The sequence below is a fragment of the Atractosteus spatula genome, chromosome 14, assembly GCF_055471065.1.
Source record: "Atractosteus spatula isolate fAtrSpa1 chromosome 14, fAtrSpa1.hap1, whole genome shotgun sequence".
Lineage (NCBI taxonomy): Eukaryota > Metazoa > Chordata > Actinopteri > Semionotiformes > Lepisosteidae > Atractosteus > Atractosteus spatula.
This window is the reverse complement of record NC_142719.1, coordinates 6,115,848-6,141,703: the sequence shown is the minus strand read 5'-3', so window position 1 is coordinate 6,141,703 and position 25,856 is coordinate 6,115,848. Positions and strand designations below refer to the sequence as shown.

The following is a 25,856-nucleotide window of genomic DNA, read 5'->3' as shown; positions in this document are numbered from 1 at the left end:
TGAAGTTCATTGAGAAGCAATACATTACACTGCAGGATAAGAGCGATAATTTTCACAGAGTGAGCAACAAGTGTTTGTCTGGATTTCTGATCAAACTGTACTCGAAAGTCCAGGGAGGGAGAGAGAGGGCTTGGGGCTCTGCTCAGCAATGACTGTTTTCTAAACGCATGCTGCCCCCGTATCCTTCGGAGACTAATTATCCATGATGTCACTAAAAAAAACGGGGGAATAATTTGTAACACAGCAAAATTCCCGCAGAGGCTCGACCTTATTTGGACAAGGTTTCTTGGAACTGGGCTGCCTGACTGGCGTCGTCTCCAGCCAATCCCGGAGAGCTAGCTGCGCGCTCGGCCAATGGAAAGTAGTCAGCGCCTTGGTTGTTTGATTTGTGTCAAGTAAAGTTGCAACCTGGCTTCTATTAAAGAATAAACTGTAACTGATGGCTGATTTGCAGGGGTCGCGGTGTTGGAGATAGCTCATCTACACCATGTATGCGACACCTGGAAGCGTTTTGGACACTGTCGATTTTGTAACCGGATTTTTGCTGATTTTATTTGTTGAAACTCAGGGAATTCACGGGCAAGAAGGTAAGTGTTTTTTTTTTTGACGTTCCTATCACTCGATTTTCACATTCAAATGGTCAGCAAACAGCTCAAGACTAAACCAGTCATTTATTTTTCTTCCTTTCTCCCGAAGCGTGTTTCAAACCCTGAAAGTACCGTGTTTTATCCTGTCGGGGTCAGTTCTATGGGAAGTGCAGTTAAACTACTGTTAATGAATAACTGCTTCTCGGATACTGGGTATGTTCGCCACTGACATATGATTTCTGTTGTAGTCTATACTGTTCAGACAATTTTCATTGCGTCCAAGAACAAAAAAAGAAGAAAAAATTTGTTAAAATAGCAAAGCGACAACAGCCCTTTCGCTGTCCGAGAATAATTTTACAGACAAGCGGTTCTCACTGTTCAGGAGAATCAGTAAAGGAAGTAAAATAAGCACCACGAGTTTGATATTCTGCAGAAGTACAGTGTTTATCTGAGCTGTAAATTCTTTATCATGCGTCGCTGAGGTGAGGAAAATACACCTGCCCACACTGCCACATAGTGCGCTATGTCCTGCGTGCACTCTGGGGAGGAATCTAAACTGTAGTTTGGAGGGGATGAACAACAGTACATACAGTACAGTTCACCACCCAGGAAGAAACACCAAGAATGTCTGCGGATCGCGAATGGTTCTCTCAGCGCTTTTGTTTTTTTCCCATTGATTGCTTTATAAATTCCTCTGTAGAGATTTGTAATGGCCTACCTGGCTCATACAAAAAATATATCAAGGACTTCTTCTGAGCATCGGAGACGATGCAGTGCAGTTGAATATTGTTTCACAAATACGTAAACTGATTAGTATTACCAATTAACATAAAGCTTTGTCAATCAAAACGGTTACAGTTACTGCCATCAAGGGCTAAGAGCAATATAATGTTGTATCACTGTTTTGCTAAGAATACGACCTGCAAAAAGAAATAAAAATGCAAAACGAGAAAGCAGTAGGACGTGCAAGAGTGTAGCCAAATAACTATTCTAGTGCTTCATAACGCGCTGCTTGGAATTCTCTGGTTTTGACAAGGAATATCACTAGATTTTGTAAGATCTTCTAAAAACGACAAAGACAAGCGCGTATTGTTTTGAAGTGATGCACAATTCACTCCTTAACACATCGTTCGGTGCAATGTTAATCAAATATATCAGGTTATAAATACGAAACAAAAATACTAATATTTTTAATATAGGTTGAACTGGATATATGGCGCATTTGTAGGACTCGATCTATTGTATGCAGCATTAGAATTAATCGAGCATTCTGTATATATTAGATAAATGTTCATACACCTCACCATAATGCATTGCATCATTTTTGGGGATTCGTTTTTTTATTCCGTCAACATTTGTAGTTCTTTCCTTTTTTCACCTTAAGTAATTTTTTGGGGAAAACCCTTAAAACTATTATTTTTATTATGCGTTTCCTTTACTACGCAAGAGAATGGTTGTAAAAATTAAGAATGATTTTCATGCTTTCAGTATAGTTGAGGCTGAGCTCTGACTGTAAAATCTCGCAGAAATTATGGATAGGACCTTGTGTGACGAATACATTCAAGAAGAATTGGGTGCTAAGTGCACCCACAAAATCTGTTGTGCCAAATTTATGTGAGCAAAATTACAGTCAACTCAACTTTTTACAGTTAAAAAACAAGTTTGATTAGGCAGTTGCCTTATTGCAATATAGGTGCTTTTATAGTAATCGGTTGTTTTACCTTAACATTCATTTGTTGTTTTGGCCTGTTAAAAGAAATGGTATTGAATGATTAAACTTCCGGTGAGGTGAAGCAGACTTATTACATTGTAAACAAGCTGGCTTGTGAATACATCTCTTTTAATCCATATAACAATATTGCTCTCAACCTCAAGACAGTTTTGCCGACAAATGCTACTCACTTGTTACCTCTGCGTGCAGATCACTAGGAACACTTATGCAGTGAAATGTCAGGTGCACAATCTGATGTTCTTCGCTGGTACATCACATTACATTAGTCATTACAGTGACTAGTGAGCAAGAAGGGCTGCTTCATGCAATTCATACAGTTCACATGTATTCTCGCTCTCGCCTGTAGCCAGACCAAGAGTTCACAAGTTTGTGTTTAATTCAGAATTCGTAAAATTTTGCGATGCCATTAAATAAGTTATTTTGTAACTTGCATTTAATAACCAGTCTGAGAAATTGGAAATGGAGTTCACCTTTAATCTAAAACTGGAAGTTGACCAAGTCTGGTTTCCTCAGTGTCAAACACATAAATGTACATCTCCTTCCATCACCACCAACCCCCTACACCGGACACACACATGACGCACTCCATAGCTGTCTAGATCATTATACAGTACATTTCCAGTCATTCTGACTCATTCTGAAAATTTGGGCTAAGAGTTCAGAGTCACTATGTAACTTTTCAACGTACTGCATGTCCCCCTAAAATGAACTACAGCACTAGTTCTTTTCCATCATTTCAAGAAGCACATTTTCAACAGTAGTAAATATTGCAGAAAATGTCAGACTGGGCTGTTGGACACAGACCCTGAGCAGGAAGTGGGGTCTTGGACATGAGTGTAGACTGTGCGTTGCACCGATGCCAGCTGTGAACAGAAGAGTCCTCATTAACAGCATGCAACAGTGAAGTGCACAAGTAAAGTTACTGTACCTGGAGGAATCCACATTCCTTCTCCCCCCACAGATGTCTTGCCACTTCTCGTGATGCATGTGAGCTGTATTTTCCCTCAGGATGCAGGATTTGTCTGGTTTCCCTGAATCACTATGGGATGGTTGTCATGAGTGTTGGATGGCTCCAGATAGCACTGGAAAAGAAAATGTCCCTTTAGCCATCTCTCACAAGAACACCAGTGATGAAAAACCCGAGATGAAAAAAAACATGGAATGATCATGGCCTTTTTATGGTTTAGAGTGTTACAGAGTCTTTGAGCTGCTTAGAACTATTATTTGTTCCACATCCTTTAGAAATGAGGTTTTACTGAAGCCAGTAGATATAAAATAAAAAGGAGTCTGGCACTTGAAGACCACACTAGGCCATCACTGCAGTGGGGTGAATGATAGAGGTATGTTTTTACAACCAACATTAAACTGCCTTAAGAGACTGTTCTGCAGGTGAAGGAGCTGGGACACCAGGCTAGTGATGAGCACCAAAGGAGATCTGAGCGTGGGCCTCTCAGTCAAGGCTTCAATACTTTAAGATAGGGACACCCAACTAAGGATGTGGCTTTTGAGACACAACAGCATTCTGTATATACTGTATATGATCATTAAAAGTGCAAGAGCACGAGTATGAGGTCAATTGAAAACAATTGTTTTCCTGAATTGGATTATATAGTAAAGGTAAAACCTTTATTTGAAATATACAGAAATTGTGGCATTGAAGTACTGTACATCAAAGATACAGCACCCATCCTCAAAGACTAGAGGAGCTTTGCCATTCAGTTCAGTCTAAGGTACAAGTTCCTTTAATGAAATGATAATTTGCTCAGTTGGATCCTAGTATTAGGTTGTTGATGATCAAAGGAGACCTATAAAATGAGCCACATGCTGTGCCAGAGGCTGCAAGTTGGAATCGAGTCCGTATTCCCCCCTGGCGTCCTACCATTTCTCCTGGTTTTCACTCTGTCCAAGTCAATGACTTAACTGAACCCATTATAAACTTAATTTCATCTTAATCTGCAACTCCTTCCACCTTTCAGTCGTAGAGTGGTTTAACTGCTTCTGCACAGGGTTGTGCCCCACTGCAGGACTGGGAGTGTAGAATCTCTCCTCAGAGGTGTCACAATGACGTCGCGTTATTCTGTTAACTGTTGGAATATGAGCAAATTAGCCCACTGACAAACGTGCCGTGGCCTGGTCTGCAGTGTTCTGGGCATATGCAGAAAAATGGGAACAGCAGCAACAATGGGGTTGCTCGGGAACTCAACCTGTTTACATTGCATTGAGCAACAGGCCAGAACACTCAGGAGACAGTGTCGTGAATCACAGTGGGCACAGTCACAGACGGAGTTAGTCCAGAAAAAATGCACTCAGCCTCACCACCAGAAATGAACTTTGAATGTGTTTGTGCAACCAGCCCAGCTGTGTTCATTTTTCTGTAATGATGCAGAAGATGACCACAAAAGTCAAACCTTTAAGTTCATAAGTATTCTTTCGTCTTTTCAAACATTAATTTAGAATCCTTTAAATGGGCTTTGTTTATCCTCTTTGCACGCATCCTTTTTGATTTGTTTGATGAAAAAAATCCTCAGGATTTTTTCCTTGCGTGCGCTTTGTCATGGTAAGTGTTCCAGATTCCACAAAATTCAATGACAGGAAGTTATGTTTTGACATGCATCTTGGTTGTGCCTATCTTATATTTAACGGAATTCTCGTCCTAGTTTGATACTGTCTTTTGTCATATACTCTTCATCCCAAACATCCACGTACGCAGTGTTTGGAATCTACTTGTGATGGCATAGTTTGCTAGTTTAGTGCAGTGTCAGCTAAGTAGAAAGAAATTCTCACAAACGTACAGAATGATAAAATAAAGAATGGAACAAGCATGTAATGATATAAAAGGAAATTACTGCACAGACATAAACTACGGAAGTTGGCTTCATAAGTATGCATCAGAGCAATGTGATTGATGTGAACTTATCCTTCACTGAAAGGAAACAGTCTCCCATCCTGTCAGGGAAAGACAAAAGCTTGTGAAGACTTGCTTATACATCATCCGTGGCTGAAGTCCTGCTCTACCTTTTTGAAATATAAAAAAGGGTGATTCCCACCATTCAGTACAAGGATTAAGAGTTTGGCAGCTGACTACAAAAGAACAGAATTGAGAAATTAAATGATTTTTAAAGTGTTGTTTCTGACTAAGTGGAAGTTACTAACTGAAGTTCAAGAAGAATAACAATGACAAGTCAATCACACACAGCTGTTCCTAATCACAATCATTATGAAAATAGCTCTGTATGTCAAACACAGTCCCCCCCCCACATTCGTCTCAAGCATCAGTTCTCCACCCCATCTGTACCTGAATTGGGTTCGAACCTTCTTAAGCTATGGCCAGGTGGCTACCCATTAATGAAGGGGTTAAACCTACCACACCAAATATTCCAGACATTCACAAAGCATTCAATTCTTTGATGTCGATGTCCCTAGTGAAATGTAATTTGGTTGACTGTTTGGTAAGTTTCATTTGGAAGTAAAGAAAAGACCAGCAAATGCCGCACTGGAGTACAAAATCTCTAAGATTTATCTTGTATTTTATTTGATCAGTGACGGCCAACATGCAGCCAGAGCCTTCCTGCTGTCACATTGATTCTTGGAAATGTCCAGGTTCAGTTAGCCACCTCTCTCGCGGACTCCCAACTCAGACCGGTTTGCTGAGCACATGGCATCTGTGCATGCTGGAACAAATTACACTCCTAGTGCAGAAAGGCCTGTCCAAGCAATTATACAGGAAAACGCAACCAGTCTGTTCCCATACACTCGTGTGTCCCTGGAGAAAACACACTTGTTAATCTGACTAGACTCTGGTGAAGGTAATGGTCTGTGAAGTGGTGTGGAAGATTACTCACACAATATGAAGAAGAGCAACGTAAAAGGGTGACATGGCTGTAGCAAAACGGCTATATTTTACAACCCGCTATACGAGGAGAGATGAAATCTTGACTCCTTCCTCGCGCCTTCTCTGGGATTTCCCTTTGGAATTTTTAATTGCCCCCCTTCCCTTCAAGTTCAGGTCCCTAAGAGTCTGATCAAGTGAAGACTGCTCAGAGTCTTGTCCCTTTCTTTGTTTTCTGTTGTAAAAAGACGTTTCTTTGAAATACTTTCCAATGTTTTATTGCTCTGTAGTCCAGACATTAATCTGAGTGTAGCTCTTCCCTGGATACTGAAATTCTATAATGCCCTTATTTTATAAACAGGCCTCCCAGACTAATCTCAAGTTTCTACGTGTCAACACGAACACTAGTTCCCTGTATTGTCCCTCCCCTCTATTATTTTGGATATACAATTCTATGCTAAATCAAAGATTAATCCTGGCGTGTACAGTGGGCTACACAGCAGTTAGAGCCCTGCTCTACCCATTTCTGAACTGCTGTATACTCATAAAGACCATTTTTGGGAATGGTGTTTGCCCTGCCAGTAGAGCCCTACTATATGACAGTTGGCAGTCATAGCTAGTGTGTTGTTCTTGTAAAGCACCTTGGGAACTTTGCAGAAGTGCTAGATGCACCTGCAGTTAGTGATGCCATGCTCTGGCATTTCTAATGAGTTCCAGGAAAGTTGAATAGAGGGAAGTGGTTGATAGATGGCTTCTGGGTGGCAACAAGGAGCGTTTTGAAAACCACCGCAACAGGACGGAACGTACAATTTAGGTTGAGCGTGCTAAGGGGTTTTCTCAGAACAGAACTGACTCAGCTTAGTTTTTACTTATTAAATGCTTCACAACACCTTTATTTAAAACCGCAAGGGGAGGGCAGCACCTCTTTATATAGCCTGAGGGAGATCCCAACACGGCTATAAAAATAAAATCTGCTCCAGCTTTGTAACTCTCTGGCTTGGTCTTACTTACAAGACACCTACTGTACAAAAACCATTGACCCTTAACCACGTCATTATGCAATACTCACAGTAACTTTATTTGTATTTTTCCATAGTAAAGGACCCCATTCATTCTAGTATTTGCCAAAATATTTGAAAGTACATCCAAACTTTTTTCGGTGATTCCGGGTTCAAATCCAAGCTTTTCTTACAGGGGGTAAGAATGGTCAATAGATGGGGTAAAGCTGGAGTGATTTTGAACTCCTGGCTTGCCGTGCAACCTCCTGAGGTTGAACATCCAGTTGAAATCCTGGATTCCATCTGCTATGCACATCTTCAAAATTTCTTTCTGACTGCAAGGCCCAAAGAAATTCGAACTCACCTTTTTCAGAAACCTGCCCCTGATGCAGAGGAGCACAAAGCAGCAATGTGATGTCTCCATACAAGACAGTTTGAGCACATGTAGCCTGATTCATTCTTCCCCTCTGAACTCTGAATATCCCACAGCCCTGTGATCTGCGTCGTGGTGCAAATGTAGCGACAGTACCCTTGGTTTGAAATGTGATCTGAGTCATGACACCAAGCACCCCCAAAAAGTAAAGCTTCCAGAAGGCAGAGACCATTATCATCATCATCACCCGGTTACCTGAATAACGAAACACTCTTCAGACTCCAGGAGCTTGACAGCCCCATACCATAACTATAACCCATTGTGACTACACTTGTTTGGTCTTGGATAAAGTTTGCAACCAGGTCATGAGAGCCCTTGTTAATATGATAGATTGGCAGATACTGTGGGTTACACCCAGGAAGAGATTAGGTGTAATTGTAAGATATTAGCAGACTGCTTTAGGACAGCATGGTGTTTGCTGGGTTCTGTGTTTTTGTCCAAATACAGATAATAAGTGTGGGAATGTTTGTCTGCAGTGTGTGCAGTGGCTTTTCAATAAATAAAAAAGACTCTGCTTTGAGTACAGGAATGCTGACTTAAGTCTCATATTAGCCATTTTTCAGTCAATGTTGATGAACAGCTAATAATAATCCAGAATAAACTGCACAGGAAATCATATCAAGCACTTATTTCTAGTACAAAGGGTGAAATTGCCAGAAGCACTGAAAATATTCCATATTGTCAGCACATATGTAAGTAAATAAGAATGGGATGGAGATCTTATTATTTGTTGTTTTTTCATAATGAGGTTATGATCTCAGACTACTGGGATAAACAGTAATTTCAGAATCGTGTCAGAAATTTCCCTGCAATACAGCATTACTCACCTAACCAGATCTTTTAATACATGGGTATCATGGCCACCCTGAAAAGAATTAGTTAATATAGCTAGCAGTGTGATTCATTATTTTTAACTCAGCGTGATTAGTAAGCAGCACCAGCTGTCTCTCCCGCAAAAAAACATCCCCACATTTCTTGGAGAGTGTATATGAGTTCAGTAGTGCAGTCTACAGAGTTCAGTTTGGCTTCTTTGATTAAATATGTGCGGCTGAGCTAGACACCTGGGGTTTATAGAAGCAGAAAATAATTTCTTGTTCCCGAATAAATGAGCCAGTTAAAAAAAATTAGTAATTGGGCATAAATATTTTGTCTAAAAATATTATAGTTGGAAAAGTTGTGACTGATAGCTGTTTCTCAGTGACCTTGAAATGGAATGGTTATTGAAACAGGGCAGCATGGTGGCAGGGCAAATAAGATGGCTTCTTAATGTAGTCCTTCCCATTGGGAGCGAACCTGCTACAGCCAATAAGTTCATTTGAATGGGAGAATGGGATGGTAGAAGAAGAATGACTGTAGAAAGAAAAATGGAATAGGAAAATGAAGGCCAGAGCAATGTAAAGGAAGGAAATGCAAAGAAATTCTTCATGTAAACCACCATTTCCTCCCTCTGCAGGCGATGGCTGTGGGCACACAGTGCTTGGCACTCAGAGTGGCACCTTGGCTTCACGAAACTTCCCAGGCACCTACCCCAATGGGACACAGTGCGTGTGGCGTCTGCAGGCAGCGCGGGGGAGGACGCTGCGCCTGGTGTTCGGGGACTTTGACCTGGAGTACTCCCCCAACTGCAGCGCTGGCTCTCTCACCATCATCCCCTCCAACGGGGCACCCAGCCTGGGTAAGGGGCACTGTGCCCTGCCGTCTGCTGCCGTTCGCCCTGCAGCAATCCGATCAGAACGTTTAGTCAAGTGTTTTGTCGTCTGAGGACGGTGCCATACTGAAATGACCTAAGTGTAAGCAGGGATGATATAAACTCTACCTGTTGTCAGCATCCTGATCGTTCAGAACGGGGTAGTGCATTTCAATTTGAAGTTGTGTAGCTACAGGTTATACCCAGATTGGTAGCAAATTCAATTAAATAACTGTTTCCCTTTTGCAGAATACCTTGCACTTGTATCAAACTACATTGAGAGGTAGCCGGAAAAAAACGTTTTGAATTCTTACTTCTCACTAACGGGGAAGAAGCAGATTAGCTGAGCAGCTGAGGTCTTGAAGTCTTCAGTGGTGCTGGGCGTTGCTGCTCTCTGCTCTAATGACTCCTGCGGTAGATGGAGCATGACTGTCACCGCAGCCACTTGTGGCAATGTCTGAGATCCTGCGCGCTGTGCCAATCAGAGGGACATTCCAAACAGGCTTGCCTCATCAAATATTTCCTGCACACATTTTTAACAGATGGATTATGAGCTTGCTGCCTTTCTCCTGGGATCCCCTCGTGAAACCTCTATCCCACACTGCCTCCCTGATTCCCAGACACTCAGACCGACCTCAGTTTCCCACTCTTTAACCTCAGCAACACACATTTGCAAAATGTTCCTATTGTTTGACAGGGTCAAATAAGGTGACCACATAGGTTTAATCCCAATCGCACTGTGGGGATGCAGCATTTAGGAACATCCCCCGGTTTCCTGCAGGACTAAGTGTTCATGAGGACAGAGGAGGGCTGTTATACCTCTTTCCATATCTGGAATTTGTGTTTTGAAAACACCAAATTTGTTTTGATGAGGGTAATTTACAATGAAGAGAGAACGATGGCAAATGATACAGAATGCAGCCCACCTTGTGGCTTTTCAGACAGAAAGGAACATACAGTGGTTTGAGGTGAAAAGAAACGAAAAAGCTGATGGGAACACAGTTCCAGGAAACCGATTGGGGAAATATGATTTTCCTGGTATTGTGTTCCCATTCATCTCTGCGCTCCTACATGCCTCAGACTGCAGTATGTATGGCAGCAGATTATTTATGTTGTCGCCTTGCATCTGAAATGTAAGTCTGCCATTTTAAACTACTATTTTCTAGAATCAATCCAGAAACAAGGAGTTCTCAATAAAGTAAAAAGAGATTTTATGACAAATTTATTTGGATTATATTTATTAATCCTTTAGTAATCAGCCTTCTTACGGGGTTACAGAGAAGATATATCTTATAAATAACATTGAAAGAACACATACATATTCATTCCCATAAACCAATATACTGTGTACAGTATGTTCTTTAATTCTGACACATACTATATGTACCCTGTCTAGCTCGCTACAAACACCCCTGCAGTTTATTTGCAGATTTCATGCACTACCACACCAGTCTCTTTATTTATGTTATGGCCTAACCAGTGCAAACGGTGCTGCAGAATCACTTTTGGTGACTGAGCCCCTGTGCCTGTCCTCCCTTAGGGCCGCTGTGTGGGACGATGCACATGATCGAGAAGAAGGTGGCTCTGAACTCCAGTGAGGCGACGGTGCGGTTCCTCTCTGGGATCCATCGCTCCGGTCGAGGATTTGTGCTGTCCTACGCCACTGACCAGCAGCCAGGTATCTGAATCTCTGGGTCTCTCTTGAGGGGTGTACATTCACTTTTAGATTAAAAAGGTGCCACCCCACCCTTTCTGACTAGGGGCTGGGGGTCCACACTGTGTGAACTTAGTAAGATTTGCTTAATAATTATTCCTTTCACTTATATAGCACTTTTACACCACCAATTGTACCCCCACCTGGATGATGCGACGGCAGCCATTGTGCGCCAGTATGCTCACCACACATCAGCTCTCAGTGGGGAGAAGAGCAGAGTGATGAAGCCAGTTCATAGATGGAGATTATTAGGAGGCCATGATTGGTCAGTGGGAAATTTGGCCAGGACGCTGGGGTAACACCCCCACACTTTTCAAGAAACACCCTGGGATTTTTAATGACCACGGAGAGTCAGGACCTTCGGTTTTATGTCTCATCCAAAGGACACCACCTTTTTTTACAGAACAGTGTCCCTGTCACTACACGGGGGGCATTAGGACTCACACAGACCATGCTCCTTACTAGTCCCACTAACACCACTTCCAGCAGCAACTTCAGTTTTTCTCAGGAGGTCTCTCATCCAGGTACTGACCAGGCTCACACCTGCTGAGTTTCAGTGGTTTGCCAGTTGTGAGTTGCAGCGTGTTATGGCTGCTTGTCTGGATTCGGCAAGCTACAGTACCTTAACTAGTAAGGGATGTAGCTTACCACCTTAAAGAAAGACAACCATGTTGGCGAGGAGAGCTGAATTATCTTGTCTCGCAGTGTTGCTGCTGTTCTGCCAACAAGCACTGCAAAAGCAAACCGGCACAGTGCAGAACTTTGCACCTCTCCTATCTTCAGACCGTGATGTCATAGTGTATATGTACTGTGCCTTTTCAAAGCAGTTGTTTTCTGGCTTTTGGACAAGATGAACTGTAAAACCCTCACCCCTAAGTAATTACCTCTTTGATTCCACTTATTTTTATTGTTGTTTGTCTTGGGTTTTTTTTTTGCTTACCACATATGTTACTTATAGCCTGCAATGTGCTGTGCAGTGCATACATGTGAGTAAACAGCTATTATGATGACGTAATCACAGCAGGACCTGTGCAAATAGCTCAGGTAAATGTTGGTGCTGAAACTGTGAGATGTCATCGACCATGTGGGCTGTAACAGGGGGCCAGGGGTGTTAGGAGGCTGCTATCTTATTAACATAACGCGGATCAGGGGACACAAGAGGAAAGTAAGCTGAGGTGCTTTTAAGAGTGAAATCTGGAGGCCTTTCTAAACACAGAGTTGTTAAATTCTGTAAGCATTGATATTCCAGAACCCTTCAAGAAGTGGGTGCAGGAGAGAGTAGAATTAATTAACTATTTCTCTGTATTCTTGTGAACTGTATCTTGAGAAGGATTAGGAAGCTTTAACAAACTATATTCACTCTGTATGTGGCCAGTTCTAGGAAACACAAGTATGTTTTCCCTGCGAATCTCCAGTTGTTAGGGAGTGTTCCTCCGTACGCATGTCTGCAAAGCCATACGCTTTCAGCACACTGCATGGCTCTTCTCCCATTGACAGACAAACTGTGGGGCCAACGTCCAGCTGGTGTTTGTATGAAAGACGCCACATGCCTGTATCTGAAAACGATGTTCAGTGCAATTGGCAACATTGTGTTTAACCATGTTCTGGAATGAAAAGCATTTTTCCACATGTGCACAAGGGTATCCGGACAGAAGAATGCTGGGCAGGTCCTCAGCTGTGTCCTGTCTGCCTGTTTACTGTGGGCCTGGAGGAAGCCAGGGAGACAGCGACAGGGAGAGAGAGAGAGAGAGAGAGTGTCATGATAATTAGTATTGTTGCTCCTTCTGCTTTCGGTCAAGGTGTGTTTTGTTTTCGTCTGTTTATAGGCTGATTTGTCAGAAGGCTGTTGCATTGCTATATCAAAGGACAGAGGCGCCGTTAAAGAAAAATACCTTTTCTTTCATTAAAGCAATTTTTAATTTCGTTTTTCATTAAAGAAAAATAATTGAATTGAATCATAAATCTTGAATTCAAAATGACACAAACTGCAAATGCATGTTCCTACTAGTATCAGATAGTATCTGTTTAATACAACTGTAGTGGAATATGGTTATGTGCAGGTATTTGGCTTCTAACATTTCCAAAACACCATTTAAAAGCTGAAGATGACAAATAACATACATTGGGTAATTGCATATGGCTTTTAAATTCATCTTACTTTGATTTAGTTTTGATTTTCATTTTATTAGTGTTCTTCTTTGAGCTGTTTTAGAGAAATCACATCGCACATATATATATACATACAAATTGACACCTGAAGAAGGTTCCACGGCCGAAACGTTGTGTTTTCTTTCTTCTTTTTTTCAGCATGTGATAAACCTGTTACTTGTTGCTATATATACAAATGTCTTTTCTTCATTGCTTAAATCCCTGTCTCGTTGTAAAAACCTATTGCTGAATACCAAGCAATAATGCTAAGCAATATCTGTTAGCAACAACCATAATGCTGCATCTTAATTTAGAAAACACATATAATCATAGACAGTTATCATTACAATTAATAAATACAAGAAAACATCAGTATATCATATTACATTCCGATGGAATGCTGTGGTCTTGCCTTTTTGAAAAAGCCAGGGTGTATTCTTGGTTTTGTTTTCTATAGTATTAAGGTTTGGAAAACGAGTTTTTGGAACCCCCACATATCACCCAGCTAGCTGAACTAGCTGTGGAGATGTTTGTACAGAGATCTGGGATGCCGGCTGCCTTCCTTGCTCTGAATGCAGAGAGGCCCCAGGCCTCTATCCCAGACTGTGTGGGTGGAAAGCTATGTGCACTTTGTTGGCTGAGGAACAGCAGGTTAACTATTGCCTGACCACACACAAGTATCCACACAGCAACTGCGGGACAGCAGGGAAGGAGAAGTCAGGAACATCTGCGGGTTTGTCTTAATTCATGTCTTTCATGTGTAGAGAAAAGTAATGTGTGTATTTTTCTGGGCATGTTGTTTGACCTGCGGATTCACTTGGGGTTCATAAAACTAAAGGGGATGGCACGGGCAGAAGAATTAGTGTTGCACCATCCACATACTTTACTGAGAGGTTTCAAACTCGGGGGCCAAGATAAACTCCCACAACAGTTAAGCTCTTTTTCCGCTATGACCAGATCTGAACCCTGACCTCCATTAACAGTTTGACCAACTGTGTGTGATCAGACTAGGAGACTGTAGTCACCAATGCAAGTAGACAAATTTATAGACTAATTTATAGTCTATAAGCATTCCTACATGTGTTCAGTCTATAAATTAGAAAATATAAACATAACAAATGATTAAAAGCTTAGTCAAGTGGGTATTCACTTGGCGTGCAGCTTTGCTCATGAGGTTTTGTATGACAAAGCGCACTGTAATAATTGTCACAGACTTTTCCTGTTGAGCTAAAATCAGGGAAGGCCTTGGAAGCCAAGAGGTTTGATAATTGTGGGTTGGTGTGTCAGTCTGCACATTGTCTCCGTCTGTCTGTGGGCCCACGGGGAGAGTTGTGGTTGTGGTAGGGGTTGTGAGTCATCCCTGTGTGGATAGCAGCTCTGGGATGGAGGGGGCAGGAAAAGGGGGAAGGGAGCAGAGACCTGATACGTCACGGGACAGATCAATCCCCACATCCTCTTACTGCCGTTATTTTGAAGGTTCATCCAAAAATCTACAAGATGGCTATTTTACAAAAAATAATCTTCTAAGAATGTTTCAGCAAGTAACAATTTTCATAGCCCTGGCCCCTAGCTGTTCCTTTTATAAATAAAACTGCTCTCTTATCCTTAATGGCACATCGGGGGTCCTCCTACCTTCTCCTTTCAATAAGGTTCACCAGCTGAAAGAGGCACCTGGGAGTCAAGTGATCCTCATCTTTCCACTTCATGGTTCAAAAAAGGTTGAGCTTTGCTTTGAGTTCAGACGTTTCCGTGTGTAAAAACGTATCCACCATTTTCCTTTTTCCAGTTGAAGTAGCTGCTCGCTTACTGACCCAACACTCTTTGCTTGGTTCCAGACCTCATCTCCTGCATGGAGAGAGGAACCCATCTAAGCACACCGCAGGTCAGGTGAGTGGAGATGGCTTTATTCTGCATAGCACCAAACATATCAACTGCTGTTTTTCCTCAAATTTCATGGAAAATGCTGTCAAGATACTGCTGTGCTTCTCTTGCAATGCCCTCCTTGTTTCTTGGGGATCCAGTGGATTGTTGGGAACCCAGCTATGGGTGGTGTTGGGCCCTCTGGAGCAGTAGTCTGTTTTTGCCTGGAGTAGAGAGGCTGTAAATGTTGCTGATCTCTGGCTGCTTGCTGTTTTCCAGTGCATTCTGCCCTGTGGGCTGCCGGGATGTGAGTGGGGACATTTGGGGCCAAGCTGTCCAGGGCTACAGAGACGTGAGTCCATCAGTTCTGTTTCCATTCAAACCTCCCCAGGGCTACCTAGTGAGATCAGGAAGAGAAGCAGAGGCAGAACATGCAAGCCAAGATACTCAGCTAGTAATACAAGAAATAACTGGGAAGCTTGTCAACTTCTCCTTAGAGTCCCCCAAAAAAAAAACAGTCCAGTGTTTCTTTGGGGGGTATCACTCAGTGTCCCAGTTCCCTAACAGCCTTCAAGAACTGGCTTGATATGCAGCAATAAGGTGTTGTGTTACCAACCTTTTCCATTCATGGGAAACTAATAAGAATCCCATACTCTAGCCCACAGTCTCATCAGGACGGACCTAACCCTGGCTTCTGTAGTGTTTAAGCTGAGTAGTTCAGGACTAGGATGGAATGATAGTCAGTTCTAACATACCCCTAGAAATGTCAATATCTCTTTTACAGCTGGGTAGACTGGAGAAATTGGAGTAACGTGCTCTGGGGAATAGTGTTTGCACTGGGGACACAATCCTACAACCTTCCAGATGGGAATTCAAACTTTAACTTTCTAGGAAATACATAGGTTCAAATTCATGACATCTGTCCCAATCCAGGAGATAGACTCAGTGTGCACTTTAGACAGCAGTGTGTCAAACCTGAAGAGGTGCCCTGACGCTGGTGCCCCCGTGTCTCTGTCTCAGACCTCCGTACTCTGCAAGGCTGCCGTCCATGCGGGGGTGATCTCCGACTCGCTGGGGGGTCCCATCACTGTGTCCCGAGAGAAGAGCATAACGCTGTACGAGTCTAGTTTTGCCAACGGGGTTCTTTCCAAAACGTGAGTTCAATTTTCAGGCTTTTGCAACTGGCAGAAGCCGAAGTCTGCAGGTGCACGTTCCATATCGACGCTGAAATTGTGCAGATCATAAGTAACGTTACAGCCCCGGTGCTTCTTTCTCTTGGCAGGGGCTCCCTCTCTGAGAAGAGGCTCGTCTTTAGCAGAGGTAAGGCTAAAGGGGCTCTTTCAAGACCAAAGAGAGCTTGACTGTACACATTGACCTGCCAAAAATGAGGGCCATAACTCTGCAAATACAACTATTATTTCCTACAAACGATACAGCATTTGAGATTTGTGGATTCCTGTGATAAACTGATTTTTGTCAAGTGCCCTCATGGGACTTCAGTGGCAAATCAGTGTCTGAATAAAGTGCTGTGAACATCAAGCATGGTTGCTTATTCTGGGGTCTGTGTCCTTTTATTAACGCCCACTCTTGTGTAGAGACCATTACATTAGCATTGTGCGCGGGTGTCAGTATATGAGAACATTCCTCAGAATGAATCACGCAATTCCACAAAATTGTCAGTACCGGAATACTCACTGCATGATGATTATAATACGGTATGCGTAAGTGTGCTCTAACTGTGACTGTGACCCCTACCTCCTCTCTGCAGAGTGTCAAGATGAGCTACATGTGTTCCTCTTTAATGCTTCCTCCTACTGGGAGGAAGTAGACAGCCTGGGCCGTCATTTTGTGTGGTCCCCAGCAAACAAAGGCACTCGTAGCATCTGGGCACCTAAGAGTGATTCTGCAGATCCATGGCTCGAACTAGACCTGAGAGACAGGAGCAACATCACAGGTCAGAAGGCCCATCTGCCCGTTTGCCTGTCCTATGCATTTGTTTGTCTGGTCTGTTTATCTGCTGGTATTGTCATCTTTCTATTGATCTGTCTGTTCACTGCCCAGATCCACTGGACGTCTCTTAAAAAGCAGGCACACAATCGAGTCTACAGTCTTTATCATCGACACCTGAACCCTACCTGGCTAACATTTTGGGAAGTCCCAGTCAAATGAATAGACTCTCCCACTGGCTGCTAATAAATTATTGGCTTGAGGAGAATGAAACAGACATTAATAACAGACTTATGAGACATATCATTCCCATAGAAAACTGGTGGAAAAGCTGGAAAATGCAGTTCAGTTCCATATATCCTCAGCAGAAGGTGATTCTTGAAAAGTGGGATGGAACTGGGCTGAAAGTATTCCTTAACCTGGTATAAAATATGTCCCTTTCTGTTCAAACTGCCCCTGCTGCTCACAGGGACCATAGTCATTATTTGGTGGGGATTCATAATATTTTGGCAGGTTAGGGTATGCGTGGATATGATGTGCTTCAATTTCAAGTTTAAATTTTTGCTGCACTCAGAATAAGATATTACTATTTTTTTTTTCAAAAGTATGATTTTTAGCCCCCTTTTTTTGAAATGCTAAACAAGTCAGTTCCTCCCTCTGTGATAAAGTCATTCGAGCCAGTTTTCATTTGATAATTAATTCAAACTCTCATGCATGCACAAATTAAAACTGCTAATTAATCAATAGTTATCACTTTAAATGGAGAAGCTCCCAGGCTTCTGGGCTGACTAAGAAATTAAGCAGCATGTGTGAAAAGTCACCGTGACCTTTTAATTACAAGCACTTTCTTAGGAAGTTTGTTTGCAGTAGTGATACAAACAGTGAACCCTGTCGGGTCTGAAAGTAAATCATCATGTCTCCAACACAAAATGTCTGAATAGTGTTGCAGAATGAAATGAAAGCTGAAATTTCATAGATGAAGCTGAAAATGTACAAATGAAACTGCTTTTATGACAGTACTAATGGTGGTTCAGTTTTTTTCTAGGTATCATCACTAAGGGCTCAGAAGACCGGAATGATTTCTATGTGAAGTCTTATACTGTCCACTACAGCAGAGACCGCAAGCACTGGAAAGTGTATAAGACTGTGGGCAGTAAGGAAGAGAGGGTAAGATGGGCTGAGTGTATGGCATCTCCCGGTTCTGCTGCTACGGTAAACCCCTTGATGTGTTACTCTTTCCTTGAATGTAGGGGTTCTTTTCCATGCTTCCTCTTCAATCTACTCACCTGCAGCACCTGGATGCAACCACCACTGTAATTGCTATATTGATCTGTTATCAATTACAGATAAAATCAAAGTCAATGGAGCAAATTCACAGAACTGCAGGATGAATATCCCCTTTTTTTTCTTCTGTGGCAGACCCTAACCCAGGATTATACAAAAACACACGAGGATGTACAGTACAGTGAAGGGGTCTTGAACTGCAGTGAATCTCTGAAGCTGTACAATTAGTCTTCTGCAAACAACCCAGCCACCATTATCAACAGCTTTATGCATCAGACACACCCCTTAATTAAACCCCATGTGGGAATGTGCAATTGTCACCCATCACCAATTATAAAATTAATTAATCATCACACAGTTCCCCTTATTTACAATAACAGAAGCCTTTAATGGCCTCTTCATAGCTTCATAGCCCAGCCTGAAACATGTTCATTATTCCTTTGAATCAAAATGTGCTTTTAAGGACCGGAACTGGCCTTTCTTGCCCTAAGCTGTCTTTCCTGCCCTCTGCTCCGGCCAGGTGTTCGAGGGGAACTCGGACAGTATTCACGAGACGCAGAACAGCCTCATCCCCTCTGTGGCGGCACGCTACCTTCTCCTCCGGCCTCGAGACTGGCACAGGAGGGCCGCCCTGCAGGTGCGTGTGCTGGGGTGCCCAGCGCTGCGGACTCGCTCCTTCGGTGAGTCTCTCCCCACCATGTTCGAATGCTCACCTCCGCAGTCCTTTAATCCACTCCAGAATTTAGCTCCAGCCAGTCCTGTGTGTGTGTGTGTGTCTAGAGCATATTTATATTTACCTTTGTACTGCACTGTACAGCATTTATGCACTTGTTTTAGTACATTTGTTATGTGGACATGTTTAAAAAGGTTGAGAAAATGTCCCTTAATGGAATAACTTCTTACTGACTGCATAAGTGTGTTCCTGCAATGTAGACTGCTTGTTTTTAGGAACCCAGTGGTATCTTCTTTTAAATCTGTGCCCAAATTGTTGGTTTTTACATTCAGCCTGTGTCGAGTTTCATTTTGGTGGAATACAGAGAACAGTAAACAAGAACTGGAAGCACCCACAGCTATAAAACTCTTTTGCATTTCTATACGTTTGATATTCTAATTATCTGTGTATGTTTGGCATGTATGTCTGCTTCATTAGCGATAATGAGAGACTCCAGTCATTAGTAATTTACAAGGATCAGAACTGCTGTGTAACAAACAATGCAAGAAAACAAAGTTTTCTTGAGTTAAAATACTTGCAATTTAGCAGGAAGTTGTATAAAATCACCTTGGGTCCTATGTTTAGAACTCCATTGGAACTAATGGAGACTAATGAGCCTTTTAGGGCCTCTTAAGCTTAATTTCCCCACAGTTTTCCCTTAAATGTTCTTTCGCTTTAGATGGTTATACGGCCATATAAATTAACTTAACTATTCTAGATAAAGGGGAAGGTATGAAATGAGGACATGGTGATTATTTTTTTCAATGAATTCCTGTTGGATCTGACTAAACCTGCTGTGCATTAGACCCATTGAGTCAGAGCTGACTAGAGTCAGACCCAACAGGAAATCATTGAAAAAAATATTTTTAACCATTTACTCATTTTTTTTAACCACATACTCACATGAATTAGAGTAGCATGGTTGTGTGTTGGGCAGTTTGTTAACATACTTTCTTCTCTGGACAGCTTACAGCCCCCCAGAAGTGACCAGCATAGCAACGTCACCTCAGGAAGTGACCACATCCAAGGGCCCCTTAATCAAGAAGACTCCAGACTCAGGTCAGAGCCCTGTCTTGCTGGAGCAGAGTGCAATACGGAGACCAGACGAATGGACGCATGTTGTCACCACATAGAAGATCTGAAGGACAGGATGAAAAACCAGTAACTGAAGTTTGACGGCTGTGGTTTGATTGAACAGCCCCCTAAACGTGTCCTATTTTTGGATTTAACCAGGAGAATGTGGTTTAAAATCTTTTAGATTTTGACACCACCTTCCATGAAAAGAGAAACATGAATTCCACCTCTGTGCATCTTTAAAAGGCAAAGATAAACCCTGGTAAACCCTATTTTTACTGGCGTGCTCATATGAAAGTACTCGCAGAATGACAAATAAAGGAGTATTTTAGAAGTAAAAAACATTTTATAACATTTATAAAGAAAACTATAGTGACAGCCTCATCTGTTGCGTAACTTCAGCTGTTTTCCTTCAGTATTGATAGAAAAAATAACCTCAGAACCCACATCAGATCCTGTGCATGTATTCTGAGACCATGGGCCTGATGTTCCACTGTGGGGAAAAGTTTGCCCAGTTGATTTTTTCTGCTGTGGAGCGTTCGATTTGCCAGCAACTCACCCACGCTGGAAAATGAGTGGTGTCAACCAAGGTGTCATGTAGTGGGCGCTGTGCCTGGTGTTTGCTCTCTGCCAGTCTCACATCCCAGTATTCCCACAGAATCCAGTCGGCCCGTGATAGTGGTGGTGGGGGCAGCTGTAGCTCTTGCAGTCTGCGTGGGTCTGCTGCTGGCGGGCGTCTGCTGGAAGAGAAGGTAAGGGAAAGGACAGGGACTTGATTCCTGCAGGCAAACATTCCCAGCTGACTTCAAACCAGCGCTGATTCAATTACTTGCAGCTGTGCAGCTTGCCAGGACTCCTCATGTTAACCATTTCTTTATTTTTTTCCAGAAAAAATGCTGCTGAAGTGAAGTGCTCCTTAGTAAAAGGTAGGCTGTTTTTCTCATCGATTTCCTGTGAAATCATTTAATGGGAGAGCTGCTGGCCTACATTTCCTCTTAGAGAAGGAAAGGACACTGCTCTTCTGGTGATGATGATGATGATGATGATGATGATGATGATGATGATGATAATAATGGTAAAGGCCAATGGGAAATTTGGCCAGGACACCGGGGTTAATAACCCAGCGTGAATAATATAATGGCCTGCGAATTAATGTTCTTTTCTTTGCTACTGTGAGAAGAGTGTTTATCCTGTCCAAAGCTCCAATGGGATTTTGATCCCACCCCAAGGCAGCAAGAACTTTTTTTCAAAGCTGCATCTTCCCATGATCTCCTTTTCCTGGTTGTCAAGGTTCAGCGGGAAAGACTCAAGACTGCTTCCACGGTAACCTGCCTCGATCTGAATCGGAGCTCATTGCGTACCCTCTGGAGAGGGGGGACACCAACAAAGACCTGGCCAAAGCTGTTCTGACAGGTGAGGAATTAGTTCAGGAGCTGCCATTACCTTTCACCTGTCCGTTGACATCAACACCTAGTGAGAAGAACCTTTTAAAATGTTCATGTAGACCTGTCAGTATAGTATTAAAGACCCTCTCCTATGGTCATTTCAGGGGCTAAAAATGCTTGCTCTTCCTCAAAGAACTGTGTTTTGTAATGCTGAAAGATGGGTATATGCTGTTTGGAACCTTTGAATGAATGTGGTGTTGGTAATTATGATAATATTAGCTACGGTGAGCAATAATTTAAGGTTACCTGAATAGCTAATAACACTACTCCCTGAATACTATACTTCCTGAAAATGTGTACTCAAGCACAGATATAGATCTTTGTTGTTGGCATTAAATACTGGTTCCACTACTGACAATCTGTTGATAAATGACAGTCTATGGGATTAAATACCAACGGATTTCCTGTCACTTCTTAAATACCTGGGCACTTGTCACAAAAGGTGACCTGCTGTACATTAGACCTATTGAAGTAAGGACTGGAAAGAGACAGACAAGGGAAAGCAGCCAAGTCGTGCAGTATAGTCTGGACTGGACTCTAAGCACCGCTCTGTCTCCCAGCCCTGGTCTGGACATTGAACGAGACAAAAACGAAGTTTGACAAGTGAACAGCTTTTCTCTGGGCTGCCTGTTCTCTCCCAGCCCCGTCAATTACACAAGAGTAGCATAAACATTTCTTTATTCACCCAGTGCTGCTCTGAAAGGGGCCTTTAATTAGAGCCCAATAAAGGACACACACACGAGGCACGCAGTGTTCCCCCCCCAGACACTGGCTGTATAGAGAGAGGCTCGGACCTCAATAAGGGATGCAATGATAAATAGGACAGAAGGTCAGTAGCTACAACAATCGGGGCCCTCTCTCAGCCTCTGCAAGTAAAATTACTTAGCCTTTAAGGCTTCCTGTTGGGTAAAGTGGGAATAAGGGGCTCCCTGTCAGGCAGTCATACTGCAAGAAGAGGTGCTGTATTTTGGTTTCCAATTGAACAGTAGCAGTAGTTCACCAAAAGCTTAACATAAACCACTTTGAGATCAAAGCAGATAGAGTCTGGTGGTGTATCAGCTGATGGGCTATCAGACTTACCATTTTGATTATCATCACACACTGTACCTGCTAAATGTAGTTTTACTAAGATGTGAAGAAGTCTTTGTCAATAAGCTTGTTTGACTAAGAGCAATCAATTGAAAAGCAGAAGAAAAATGAATTAATAATAAAAAATATTCCAGCCATTGAATTAAAGGGGAATGTTTGGCAGCCCAGACTTTTCAATCTAAGGGTGGAATGTTGCCAGGACATGAGGGTGAATGTCCCAATTCCTCCTAGCAGTGAGAACCATGAGATCTCTAATGACCAAACAGGACCAAAGTCGAAAATCTCATGTGAAGGATGGCACCCCCTACAGCATATTGCCTCCTGACAACATACCAGGGAACTGGTTAGAAAATTCTGACCCAGAGGGACAACTACTAGTCCCACTTACAACAGCAACCTGGTCATGCAGCAGGTCATGAGCTCACCCAGTACTGACCAGGCCTCGCCTTACTTCGCTTCTCAGATCAGATGACCTTTAGTTGACAGCAGTGGGGGGTTGAGGGTTGTGGAGTCATAACCTGTTGGTTGTGGGTTCAAATCCCAGGTGGGATGCTGCTGTAATACCCTTGAGCAAGGCATTTCACCAACATTACTTGAGTAAAAATGTTAAGCTGTACAAAATACTCATCTATAAAATATATGTGTACAGTATATCAAGATATAGAGTGGTAACAAGATACCAGAGTGGTAGCAGTGCAGCTAGATGATTCCATAAACTGGATTGACAGGTTTGCTTCTAAAATGATTTATCCTGAGTTCCAAAGGTTCTGACAGCAGGTCCAGGCACAAGTTCAGCTTCATAATGTGTGCCAGTTACATTATGAAGCTGCTGATATGAGCACAGCAAGCACAGCATGAACCCTAGAGCGCACTCCTTCAAGGATGACTCCACAACCTATGATAAAATGACTTCCAGTGGGATTTGGATCCTTCCCCATTACAAGGCAACAAGGAAGTTTTCTTTTCAAAGTTGCAACTGCCTGAAGTTAGTCTATGTCAGGATTTTTACAAATGTACATGTGTCTTTATTCTGATGGAACTGTAAAGGAAACACATCTCTCAGACCATTAGTTATAGCATGTTGTCCTCTTCCTGTCCTCACATCCTCTCTTTTGCCCATGTCTCTGTCCCAGATTATGCTGAGCCAGATCTCATAGCAGCGGGACAGAAGCTGGGCTCCACTTTCCGGCCTGCAGCTGATGAGGGCTACACAATCCCACTCATCCTGAACCATTACGACGTCCCGGGGAAAATCCACGAATACGCTGAGCCCCTGCCCCCCGAGCCTGAATATGCCACCCCCTTCAGCGAGCAGTCTGCAGATCTTTTCGCCACAGGCCCCAAGAAGAACATCTGTGTGATCCGAGTGGTGCCCCCAGCACAGGCTCCTAGGCCCTTCGCGAGCCCAGAGCCATGCAATGACTCTCCCATGGAGCCTCAGTATGACCGGCCAGCACAGCAAGGACATAGCGGCTACTGCACTCCCCAGACCTCTGCCAATGGCCCACGTAAAGCCAGCGTGGTATATGCTGAGCCACAACCAGCATGCCATGTGGCCAGCGACTCCCTTGGCCACATGTATCACGAGCCATTGTGATGACAGCACATTGGGTAATGGACCAATCTGGCTTGATGTACTGTACCTTCAAATGTGTTGTAATACCACAGCCTTGCTGATCACTTACTGCCACTCCTGTGATCTGGAAGGAATTGATAAGAGAGGTGCAGCGAGTATCCTCACCGATACTGATAACATTAATACACTGACTCAATCAGAGAGCAGTGAAGCTCCCTTTAGGAGGCCACAGTCACACAATATGTTACTGTTATACTTTATTTTAAGGATCCACTATAAGACTCCCTTTGATCACCAATTACAAACAGGAGTTCAATAACTCCGGTGTATCTGTGAAAGGAGGCACACAATGACATCTGTATTAAGCAACCATTAGACTATAATTGCACATCATGGCCATTGGTTAAAAGATACTTGTTCATCATATACATTGAACAAATGCCTTGTTCAGTTAAGTGTCAGGGTTTTCAAAAAGCATACAAGAGTTTTGCATTACAGTTTTGTGCCATAATAAGGCCATGTTAAGCTTTTGTAATTCGTGGATCGCCACAATAATGTTCTCATTTAATCCCCATCTTTGTAGCAGTAGAAAACACCTTGAATACAATCGAGAGCAGACAGGTCCAGACTGGAAGAGGAGGATTCCAGTAGTTCACAAAGGTATCTTTGAATTTGCAGTTGCTTGTTAAGTACAGCCAGTCGATGTTGTGGAGCCTCAAGGATTGAAGTGGAGAAGGTCTGTGCCAAGCATTTCCATGAAACGGTACCAATGTTGTACCAAAACATGTCATAAAACATGTCAGAAAAGCCCAAAACAAAACCGTGCGCACTGGCCACTCAGGCCTACAGGCTGGTCTGGTTCTTTGCAGATTGAACTTTGGGGAGCTTCAATGGAACACATTTCATAAGATCTTGGGCAATGTGGATCAGTACAGCACAAATGTTAGGAATTACTCAACAAAAGTATAATGAAGTGCTTCAGATGTCCAAATCACATTTCATATGTGCCCATTTTGAACACCATAAACTTTCATTTATATTTTTTGATCCCAGGTATGAGAGATCACTGCAATCCCATTTTGAAACATTTTCTTTTATCTTGAATATAATTGAATACAGTACAAAATGAAGGGAAAGATTGAGGCTGAGCTGCAATAAAATGTTTTTTTTTATCTCACTGCACACTGCACTTACAACATTTACACTTGAATTGGACACATAGGCAAGAGTGTGCACTTTCTGGCCTTGCAGAGAAAAAAAATGAAATATAAAAAATAAATTCTCAATAACTTACAAGAAAATTGTGAGATTGTTTGATCTTTTTTTAAACAAAAATATGGTTTTGAAAACAATTTTCTGTTCTTATTAAAAATAAATGACTCCATGTGTGAAGCTATTTTTAAGATGATGTAACCCTCAACACACCTAATTTCCCCACTCTTTTTGTGCACGTTCTGTGGAGTTATATATGACTAAGAGTTTGCTCTGTGCTTCAACAAAGTGATGAGATTATTATAAAACTTGTTGCATTCATCTCAAGAGCCCAGAGGCATTCTTTAATTTGTTTGCTGTGGCCATACCTTTCGTACATTTTAATAGTAACCTCGGAGAAACAGATCTTAACTAGTCTCTAAAACACACTGTCCAAAAATGAACACATGGATAACAGCTAATAAGGTTTAGTAGCACCTTGGGCAGATTCCATTCTACCGAAGGAAAAGAAAAGGAGAAAACAGAAAAG

The 25,856-nt window shown here is 42.5% G+C and overlaps 1 protein-coding gene across 1 annotated transcript; it reads left to right on the top strand.

The window, feature by feature from the left end:
• The first annotated feature begins 418 nt into the window (after positions 1–418).
• LOC148820496 (discoidin, CUB and LCCL domain-containing protein 1) lies at positions 419–24,218 on the top strand. Its single transcript, XM_088933031.1, has 15 exons — positions 419–587; positions 9,033–9,254; positions 10,807–10,944; positions 14,964–15,015; positions 15,268–15,340; positions 16,009–16,142; positions 16,271–16,308; positions 16,757–16,942; positions 17,981–18,102; positions 18,740–18,899; positions 19,898–19,990; positions 20,664–20,757; positions 20,894–20,931; positions 21,296–21,418; positions 23,673–24,218. The coding sequence occupies exons 1-15, from the start codon at positions 488–490 to the stop codon at positions 24,134–24,136; spliced, it is 2,037 nt and encodes a 678-aa protein (XP_088789157.1). The 5' UTR covers positions 419–487; the 3' UTR covers positions 24,137–24,218.
• Positions 24,219–25,856: the final 1,638 nt, after the last annotated feature.